The sequence below is a fragment of the Sphaeroforma arctica genome (assembly GCF_001186125.1).
Source record: "Sphaeroforma arctica JP610 unplaced genomic scaffold supercont1.692, whole genome shotgun sequence".
Taxonomy (NCBI): domain Eukaryota; class Ichthyosporea; order Ichthyophonida; genus Sphaeroforma; species Sphaeroforma arctica.
Window position 1 is genome coordinate 35,568 of NW_014039866.1, and position 11,155 is coordinate 46,722.

An 11,155-nucleotide genomic window follows, 5' to 3' on the forward strand; every position below is an offset into this window, starting at 1 on the left:
GTAAGAAACGTCCAGTCGACCACCACGGACCTACTGGACCTAAGCCTAAAACTCACAGGGTAACCGAGAACGCTTAACTTCTCCGCCAGAGAAACATTAACTATATGTTATGCTACTTAATGTTTTCGACCCGTTTTTTCTTTCTCGCTTTTTGACCCATAATCAGCTTGGGTGAGCAACCTGCTTCTCATGGGTCTCAAAGCTGGGTGGGGGCTGTGTAATAACCGGGCCTCTACATTAGATTCTATGTTATAAATGTACTCTTAAGCAGTACGTAAACTATAAACGTACTCTTAATAGTACGATGAACTTAAGTTTCCTAAATGGTTTTTATTGGACAAGGCCATTAAATGGCCCCAGTATAATACTAAACATAAGATTTGGTCTAGTTCTATTAATAGAACTATATTTACTTTCCGAATTTATTTATATCTGAATACTTCGGTAGCGAGATGGCTCAACCGAATATAGGTATCTAGGGACTATTACCGTTACCTAGTTGATCCTCCGATCGGCCAACCAGATGGGCCAGTCTGATGAAGGCTAAGTCGGTAATTCGTGATAAGTGGCAAGTTATTGGTTAAGACAATAACTAAGGACATCGAGAGTATTTTTTTTCTTTTTCTAAAGATAGGATTTTATGAGTCTCTCGGATTCGCTCCAACGAAACATATCATAGTTTCTAATAGAGCGACAACGAAACACTAAATAAAATCCCTTCGGCGAAAACAGTACTGAGAGGATTATATATAGGATATTCGACTTTTTTTTTTTGACTTTTCTCCTTCCGCGAAAAAAAATTGGGATTCACAAATATTCTTAGATCTGGCATATCTACATTGAATTTAACAACATGAAAACCTCCGCACATGCTTTGGAAGAGAAAAAGCTGTTCAATTAACCTTTCTGTAAAGCTTAAAGGGGCGTTGAATTAGTACAGACAGCGTATTTGTGAACAAGAAGGTCCTGATGGTTGTTACTTCTTCTCCTCGTTCTCTACTGCACTGGATTTTTGTCCTCGATCCGATCAAATTAATTCACTATGCACACAGGCTATTGGTCAAGGCATGGCTCCACGGACAGTCGATCAATCATAGATAATGTACTTCATACAAGAATTTCTGACTGACGATTCCTTTCTCGAATGCCTGGATGTAGATTCTTTGTTTCAATACCTTAGGGAATGCGAAGATGGATCAATGGATAGATTGCTAGCTCGTACCCCCGTGGCTAGACACCCACTACCTGCAGGAATAACGCCATCTACTATTGTGGACATAGTTCTAAGTTTTCCTAGTTACACAATTAGAAGTTCTGTACTCACCTGGATTTATATGCAGCCTCACAATCCCTCAGAGTATTGTTGTTTTCACGAGGCACACCTAACTTTACTAAAAGTCTCATTTTGTTTATTTACTTTGAAAATTTTCACGATACTTAGAATTTACCTACGCGTTTATTTACTCTAAGGCGTTAATATCGCCTTGATGGACTGAATCTTACACAGTCTTACATCCCCTAATCTTTTGCTCATTACCAAGAGCTGAAGCTAAACTTAAAATTGTGCAAATTTACTTTGAAATCTTACTTTTCTTTTACGTTAACTTATTAAAACCGATAGTCTGACTTTTACATCGTAATGTCACTTGTGACGCAGAGCCTCTAACTTGCACACTATGCACAATTAAAGGCCACTCGTCGAAGGTTTGTTCTAAGCATATTCCCAATAAATCTTCTACCAATTATTCTGCTGTAGAAATACGGCCTCTGGTCAGTCTAAAATACCAAGATGAAATGAGATAACACGTTGGTTTTTATTCGAATTTAAAATAATTTAATACAAGTTCTTTTTCCAATATTTCCAAAATGTTCTAAATTCACTTTGATGGCTCCAGTAGCCTGAGTATTTTGTATGGCAAATTTACTTGGACCTGTTTGAGACGATAGTAGATGTAGGATATTATAAACAAAATTTTATAATCTCTGAACTACTACTTACAGGTTTTGGTCTTCCCGCCAATCTCCAAAATCCAATAAGTCTTTTTTATTTGTTACCGCTTAGAATTCCCGAACAACCAACAAATCTGCACCATTCACCACGCCACATCCCAGATTACTATTCCACGAGGCAAGAGCGGGTATACAATTATTTATGCTAAACTTAAAGCCCTCGCCACATTTCCGCCGACCACCCGTCTACCCCATAATACAGCAACACTCTCAGCACACCGTGACCCACATATAGAGCTTATTAACGATGACACCGACACACCCTTACAGACGACGACATGCCCGGTCTCCTCATATCTAACACGGACGATTCCTCTGACGAGGACTCCTCTCCATTGCTGCCTCCTCTGCCATTTTAGTTGGTTGATGAGCAATAATTGTTGATAAGGTATTTTGTGAGTTATTGGTGTTTTGGCGAGGAGGGAGTAATGGAGTAGGAGATGATTGGGCGGCGGGAATAATCAACGAAGTCCCCGGGGAGTCCTCGTCAGAGGAATCGTCCGTTTTAGATATGAGGAGACCGGGCATGTCGTCGTATGTAAGAGTGTCGGTGTCATCGTTAATAGGCTCTATATCTGGGTCACGGTGTGCTGAGAATGTTGCTCTGACGAGGACTCCCCGGAGACTTTGTTGATTATTCCCGCCGCCCAATCATCTCCTACTCCATTACTCCCTCCTCCCCAAAACACCAATAACTCACAAAATAAATTATCAACAATTATTGCTCATCAACCAACCAAAATGACATACGACGAATATCATCGCAACAATGTCCATCGGAGTAGAAAAACCACCCTCCGAATGGCCCGTAAAGGTAATGTAACTCACACACACCACCCTGTACCGGGGTCGCTACCGAAGATTGTATGCTCAACAAATCTGATTGGTCCTCCGCAATGAAACATATTGACTTTACTCCCACCATTGACATTTGTGCTTCCCGCACCAACTCCCAATTACCACAATTTGCAGGCCCAGAAGGGGGCGAAGTCAACGACTTCCGCAAAGTAAACTTCATCACTGAACGCTGCTACGACAACCCACGCTGGACCGACATTAACGACCTAATACGACACAATACTTCCACTGGCTCTACCATTGCCATTTGTGTCCCACTACGGCCTTGTGCCAAGTGGTGGTCATTATTTCTCTCCCGTCTCCAAACACAACTTTGTATCATACACAACAATGACACAACATTCCTACGACATGGCACCACGGCCGACCTACCTGGGCCTATACATTGGTTGCCAAACTCGGCCCCCTACATTCATCTGTTCCTCCCGACGTCGACCTTCGTGCCGCTATCGAATTCGTTCGTGCAAACCCCTGGATTCCCCAATCATTGTCGTGTCTGCATTGTACAGAGAACATTTTCAACAGTTCGTATATTATATCTTATATTTGGATACCGTATATCTGTATATTCGATCCTTATATATCCGATGTTTTTTTGTCCTGTATTTGTAAAATAGCAACATATGTGAGTTGAAGTTATGAACTCTTACAAACTTTATAGTCAATAGGAATTCAAAGCTACAACCGTTGCGACAAATTCACTACAAATAATACATACCGAAGCACGCAAATGTTTGCTAAATTATAGTAACACATTCATGCATAATATTTATTTGTGACATTGCAAAGCAGCTGCGTACTGGCAATATATGGTAGGGCTGATACTATTGCACATCCTGATACTATTGCACAGTGAACTATGTACAGGCTAAGTAATCAGACAATATTCGGACTACACAACGAAGTCCAGTACTAGTTACTATACAACAATAGTTGTAACCGGAATGGAATCATTCTTGATGAACTGCGTATGTACATCTTCGGGATTAAAGTAAGCTCCGTACTACGCGACAGCATTCTAAATAAACTAATCCGCAAGTAAGTTCACGTTTATATTCTCAAATAAATTATCTGTCATGGAACCAGATCATTTCCAGCTTTGATAGTATGCAACACTTTGGACAAAGTGACCTGGAAGAATATATTGGGAACGAACAGGGCATTCCGAATTATAGGAATTACCGCCAATTTGAGGAATTAGCTGTCATTTCATCAGAAGATTAAAACCATAGAGACAGTTTTTTTTAAAGACCGTCATGATGGAAAACCCCGAAGCTTCGCAATAACGAGATCAATAAATAAATCAGGCGCGCCGTAACGGCAATTCTGACTGAGTTCCCTTATTTAATGTGTACGGATTTATTCAACTTGAACTCGGTTTTAACTACATTATAACAAAACAATACAAGCAATCCAAAGCGGATCCAAGACCTCGAGCACAAACAACAAAGTCGAAACTGGATTGAGTCTCAGTAATGGGCCTCCTCATATCGTTACCAAACGACTTGCGAAAATTCTACTTGGTACCACGGAACATCTAGATGTCAATTCGGAAACTTACACAGAGCGGCGGTGCGGTCTAGAATGAAATACGCAGTGTGCTTAGAGAGTGCCTCATTACGTTTATTGGTGACACAGTTATATACAGAGAATAAGCCGAAAGAATCTGATGGCTAAGTATGTTGCATCCGCTGCGAAAAGACAAGGAGGATTCTTAAATGGAATCAGCAAGTAACTTCGGCCTAGATATGGATAAGTAGTACACTCATTACACCCTGCTGCTGAATACCAGTTGTTGCTTTACGTTGGTCATGTACCTCATATAAGACTCAGAATCAGATTCAAGGTCACAACTTCCATCGCTATCGGGGACATTATAAGCTGATTGAGAATCAGATCTACATTCAGATAAGCAGCACTTCTTTCAAAGCCTGTTTCACTGCGCACAAGCAATTTAATCAAAAACTTGGTATTAGCGTCAAGTATTATAGTAGAATCAGTAAACGCTACCACTTTTGAATTCAACTTTCAGCATTACCCGCGGTTGTACATATTGGGTTCAATTGTTGAATCAACTAAGGAATCAGAATGTATGAATATTATCAATCGTGGATGTATTACTGTTCCAGATACACACACAGTTTCAACTGTAGAATATAATACCAATCAAGCACGAATAATATTTATACATTTCCTTAATTCTTTGTATATTCAAATGAACCGTGTATGTGCTGCTGTACCACATGTCTACACAACGATTATGAGTTGTGAATCCATTGCCACGGGGGCGGAGCAAGGTCAGGATTTCAAGCGCTGAACCTTTGGATGACATAAGAGTGAAGAGACGTAGTCTTTCTTACATCTCGGACTCGTTTCCGGCAGTAGGACTCACACGTTCTACACTAGTTGATGTTCCCGTGAAAATGTACGATACCCCGCCGGTTCCAGAGAATTATATAGGCGGCGACCAGCTCCTGTATAGATAGTCGTATTTAACAGGGCTCAACCCCGACTCTGAATCGGAACTGTCAATTGCATTGGCGGCTGCTAGACTCTACAAAATATATAAATAGCCATATAAAAGATACCTGTCTAGAATTCGACAAGTTTCATGTGTGCAAAGGATAACGCATAGAAGGGAGCATGTCGCATGGACAGGCCAGAGTGTCAAATGCCAAGCACCGGATTTACGATAAAACACACCGCTAGCTCTATGTGAAGCAGATCGTGGCCGTGGGTGCCCACAATGCGGATCATGTACAAACTGTGAACATGAGCGTAGCTAAGTATAGTCGTGGGCTTTTGTTCCAAAGGGATTCATGCTGGACCTTGGGCTCAGCCGGAAACGAATCTACGAGGAAATGTGAAGAATGACAAAGTCGAAGACTAAATATAAACTAAACAGAGGAAACGAAACGTCAATTCAGGTACAGTACAAGAAAACAAATATATTTGAACTTGATACATTGACATATCTATAAACTTATCGACGTGTTTACAATAAAAGCAAGCGTAAATTTGTGCACCAATATAAACATAAACTAAACAGGAACTAAACAAAAATAACTAAACGGTAATTTCGGATACAATACAAAGAAACTGAATCCGAGTGCCATTTAATACATTGACATATTTATACACATATATTCAGAAAGTAATAGAGGCAACAACTCATCATCAGCATTTTGCGCATAGTTGTCATTCTCTCATGTGAAATGCAAAACTAACAACCGATATGTTTCGGCCGACAGAACTGCGTACATAATCAAGTTTTTACCTTTCGAAATAAACTCAAGCTATAGATCAATTGAACGTGAAGAAAAGGCACACATTTGTTCAATACTCGCCTTTAGTTTGAACCTGCTCCAGGTGCTGCATGAGAAACTTCACCTTGACTACGTCCAGGGAAAATTTCTCGTCAGTCGGGCTTTTATTGTCAGTCCTGTTGAATATGTAAGATTTATCAAAACAATGTTTTACCCTGTATATATATTCCTCGCTGCACACAAAACCCGCCTCAATTTTATATCTGTGTAACGCATCTGCCTGCCAGAACTTGTGGACGATTTCATTACTCGGCACATGACAGCCTAGTAATAGTCGTAGTCAATAGAATTTTGGTTCTGTACTGAAGACGTACAAACATGGGTTTGTTTATGCTTAAAATATACACAAAGCGCTCATTGCAACATAGTCCAACCTACAAATTTTAGTTTAGAATCTTATCTTTGATATATTCTGTCCGTGTAATATCTACATATACATAAAGCGCTAATCACAACCTAGCTCATACTACAAATTTCAGTTTCGGATTTTATTTGGAGATATATGCAATTTATTCAAATCCAAAAAATACTTGAATGGGTATACTGCTTTATTGAGTATGCGCATGGTTTCTTTCAAGCAACTATATATATTTATGCACAGTTTTCATCAATAGTTTTCTTTAGGAACAGTTATAATATTACGAGGTTCCTTCTTATGATTCTTACAGAAACTCACTCCAGTCTTCCAAGTCCTTCTGCCATAGACTGATTCCAGAATTGCACTGGTACAATAGTACAGCACATCGTTGTTGCACACCGCTATCTTATTTAAAGTCAAGACCAGATTCAAGGTCATGATCGCACACTACCATTGGATTCAAAGTCAGAATCAGACTCAAGTTATCACTGCCTCTAATATCATAGCTTATCTGTGAATCAGTTCTACTATCAGGAAACAGCGCTTCTTCCACAGCCTGATTACAGACTTCCACATGATACAACACAGCGTGTTCGGTCAGTGTCTTCGCATTGAGAGTCAGAACCAGATTCAGTGTCACATTTCATGGTCACAATTTCCATAGCTGTCCCTGCTATCATATTTTGACTGTGAATCAGTTGTACAGGCAGTTTATGCCAGTTTGCATGCTGTATTTTAGATATTCAACTGCAGCTCTGCCTAGATTTCACCTAATGCCGGTTTGCGTTTTGAAAGGTGTAGCAGACATCATGTTTTCGGGAGACTTCTTATCGAAGTTGTAACAGGACATGCTTTTCAGCATACGCCTATCGCACAATGATCAGCTATGCAGTTCCCAAACTGTGCAAATGTACATCTGAAACGGGTAGTAGAATATACGCAGAACTTAAGTACTGAAACATGCTTATAACCTCATGGGCACTTATCTGTCCAACAAAGCTGTTGGTAAATTTCAATTCCAGTCTCACCATAGTTTTACATTAAGACAACCAAAGGCACATTTTGGTCCAGTCTTATCTGCGTTCCACATTTTGAAACCAAAGAAACGCATTTTTTCCTTTTTAGTTAATAAAATGTATAAAATAAAGTATCAAACTTGTGTCCAATTCTGGTTTGTCGTAAATGTTTTTGCCTTCTGTTTTCTCTGTTGAGGGGTCAAAAGACCAGATATATAGCATCCATGGGACAATTTTTTGGGGCCCTCCCTTAAATTTAGACCTACAAATACGCTTTTTAAAGGGACATTTATAAAGCGTTCTAAACATTCCCCTCTTCCATTCTATAATAAAGATATCATAAGACGTATACAGCTAAAGCTTTTAGTAAAAAAAAAAACTAACTGTTCAAACATAGCATTTAGAAATTGGAGGGTTTAGGAGACTATGGTTCAGGTTTAAAATATTGACGAGGGTTACAACTACATGCACAAGGCTATGTTCAGAAGAAAATTGACATCAGCTGCACACTAATGATAAAGTTGTTTTATAAATACCAGCGATATAAAGAATAGAAAATCAGCTACGATGTTATATTCTTGCGCCTGACCAAATTCGCACGAGATTTGCGTAGTGCTGATCCCAAGGCCTTAGTGGTGGCTGTAGACATTTTGTAAGGTTGCACAGTTCCTGGTATCTGGAAAAATAGAGTAAAACAATTTCAACGATCTATACCTGACACTTGTAAAGCTTGGTTAGCACAGTCGTCAAAGAAACTCACAAATATGATGGAATAAATGGGAATAGAAGTATGATGGAATAAATGGGAATACAAATATGATGGAATAAATGGGAATACAAATATGATGGAATAAATGGGAATATAAATATGATGGAATAAATGGAATACAAATATGATGGAATAAATGGGAATACAAATATGATGGAATAAATGGGAATATAAATATGATGGAATAAATGGAATACAAATATGATGGAATAAATGGGAATACAAATATGATGGAATAAATGGGAATATAAATATGATGGAGAAAATGGTAATACAGATATGATGGAGAAAATGGGAATACAGATATGATGGAGAAAATGGGAATACAGATATGATGGAGAAAATGGGAATACGATACCCTTATAAAGACTCACAAGGGTATGAGGTATGATTTCTTCATAAAAATGGAATGAACGATACAAAATCAAGAGTGCACTGCAAGTGGTGCGCACGAGTGCAAGGTGGAGGCATCACCGGTTGATAGTCATGATTCATGACAGTGAAGAAAATTTCGGTAGAAAAACTTGGTACTGCATGATAAAAATGCTATCGTTCCGACATATGTTTAGAGCGCTTACAATAACGATGCTGCAAAATCTTACTTTACTGGCGAATAGCTCAGAGAACCCATCGGCCATATTCAACGGCCCCCTCACGATTCTATTGACGAGTTTTAATTGACTCTCGGCCACCGGTGTGTAGATATGCAATCTCAGTTGTTCCATATCCACACCTTTCACGATACCTAACAGAAGGGAAACGCAGAAGGCCATGGTGTACACGGAAAAGGTAAGTAAATGTTCATCTCCGCAATACTTGTATCATTATCGTGAGTCTTGCTTTTCGAATACATTTGAGTTGAAGTCGATCCAGAAAAATATATTCGCAAACGATAGAAATTCCAATTAACCAAAAAATCTTTAATACCCAGGGTGTTCCAGAAATGAGCGATACTCGACGCTAACACGCGAAGAAGGCTTCAGACGCACGGCCAGTAGCATTCCCAGATCAACCACAGATTTAAGGATCATACGACACATCACAGACGCGATTTGAATAAGCGATACACATACAACAAGATAGTCTCAGTGAGAGATGTTGATGCTAGAGGCTACCTGACAAGTCATATGGCGCCATGTACTCTTGGATAAGCATTAGATCGGTTTACCAGGTTATGAACGCTATCAACCTCGCTACTTTGATTAGATATTCAGCAGTACACGCACGAAACCTTACCTAAACCTTCGCACACCGAGTTATCACTGATGCTTGAGATCAAGCCCACCAGACACCCGTTGATAGCAAACAATATATTCTCAGGCTGTACTTCCTCGTTCAGTACGGATATACACAATTGTGATATAGGGACTTCATATGTGACTCCGTGTTGTGCGAAATATGTTCTCATGGATAACATCCGTAAATCGGCATTCCTGTATTTCGCGCTGTGGATGACAGGTGTGTTAAGAGTATACGTGAGGTTTTTCAAGAGCCGCCTCTTCTTAAGTCAACGACACACATGCAGACGAGGAAGCACTGATGTATGCGGATAGTTTGTACTATAATCGTCATGTGTGGACGGGTGAAAAGCAAAACTGAGTCAAGAATATAGATAGTTCTATAGATTTATATGGTCTCACACGGCCACCTACATATACTCACACATTTGCATTACATAGTGATATTCTATAGTGATGAGACAGTAGTTAGAAATTTTACACATACATATCAATAGACAACTAAAAATTGCCCCGTTTGTATAACAACTTTTCAAAGCCGTCAATTTGCGTATAGTCTTGTTTGTAGCCTAAAATCATTCAAGCACACGCAAAATACTCGGAACAGATACGTACCTTATAGGAGTACGAAAAGAACAGGGCGCAAGTACAGTCAGTGCGTGTTCGCTCGCCATACTCTCAGCCGTACTATCACCGTTCTCCGTATTGCTGGTGTATTCTGATGGTACAGCGAACTGTGGGTGGATAAGTTGTAGATTTGCGGACTGTGGGAAAGTGCCGTCTAGAATATCACGCGGAGATGGATCGGCATAACAATCCAAAGACATGAACTGCTTAAATGCATCCTTCAGCATCGAATTGGTAAACAGCGGCATAGCTATAGCGCTGGGCCCGTTACTTTCGAATGCAAATTGTACCACGTGCGTGGGGTTGCTGGCGGCAACTACACGGAATACGAGCTCGAGTCCGATCCCTTTGATCCACCCGTGTGTGTTGATCACCAAGGGAAGCGAATATCCCTTGTCCGCTGCTTCTTGAGCTAAGGTTCGGTACTAAAGGTGGTGAAGAGCAGCGATAATGAGAGAGCACCTACACTTTATACCTTGCTATAGTTGATCGACAATCATATACAGAAAAATACACATACAAACAGACAGATAAATATACGATAGTCACTATCAAAGGCCAGAAAAAGATTGGGAAAATATATTGAAGCGTTTGTGCGTGTTCAAATTTGACGCATGAGTGTATATAAAGATATGCCATTCTCTATATATTGTCATCAAGCGAGAACCAATAAATACTGATTCATAAATAAATGTCTATATGTATACATGCGTACGTAAGTACTATATATATATATATACACACACACAAACTCACACACACATACAAATATATATATATTTATATATATACATACACATAAAAATAAATACTTACGTGGATACAAGCACACATGAATACATGCAAACACACAATATATATATATATATATAACATATATATATATATATACATACCGAAAAACATACATACATACATACACACACACATATATATATATACACACCCACATA

General features: G+C 39.4%; 1 protein-coding gene across 1 annotated transcript in view; it reads right to left on the minus strand.

Moving 5' to 3' along the window:
• Positions 1 to 8,073: 8,073 nt before the first annotated feature.
• Positions 8,074 to 11,155, minus strand: part of SARC_08078 (hypothetical protein) — a 5,283-nt gene continuing 2,201 nt past the window's right edge. The window contains exons 2-5 of the mRNA XM_014297961.1: positions 10,191 to 10,627; positions 9,574 to 9,782; positions 8,940 to 9,082; positions 8,074 to 8,244 (exon numbers count right to left, since the gene is read on the minus strand). Of these exons, the coding sequence (XP_014153436.1) occupies positions 8,131 to 8,244; positions 8,940 to 9,082; positions 9,574 to 9,782; positions 10,191 to 10,627 (903 nt within the window). The 3' untranslated portion in view covers positions 8,074 to 8,130. The remainder of the gene's footprint in view (positions 8,245 to 8,939; positions 9,083 to 9,573; positions 9,783 to 10,190; positions 10,628 to 11,155) is intronic.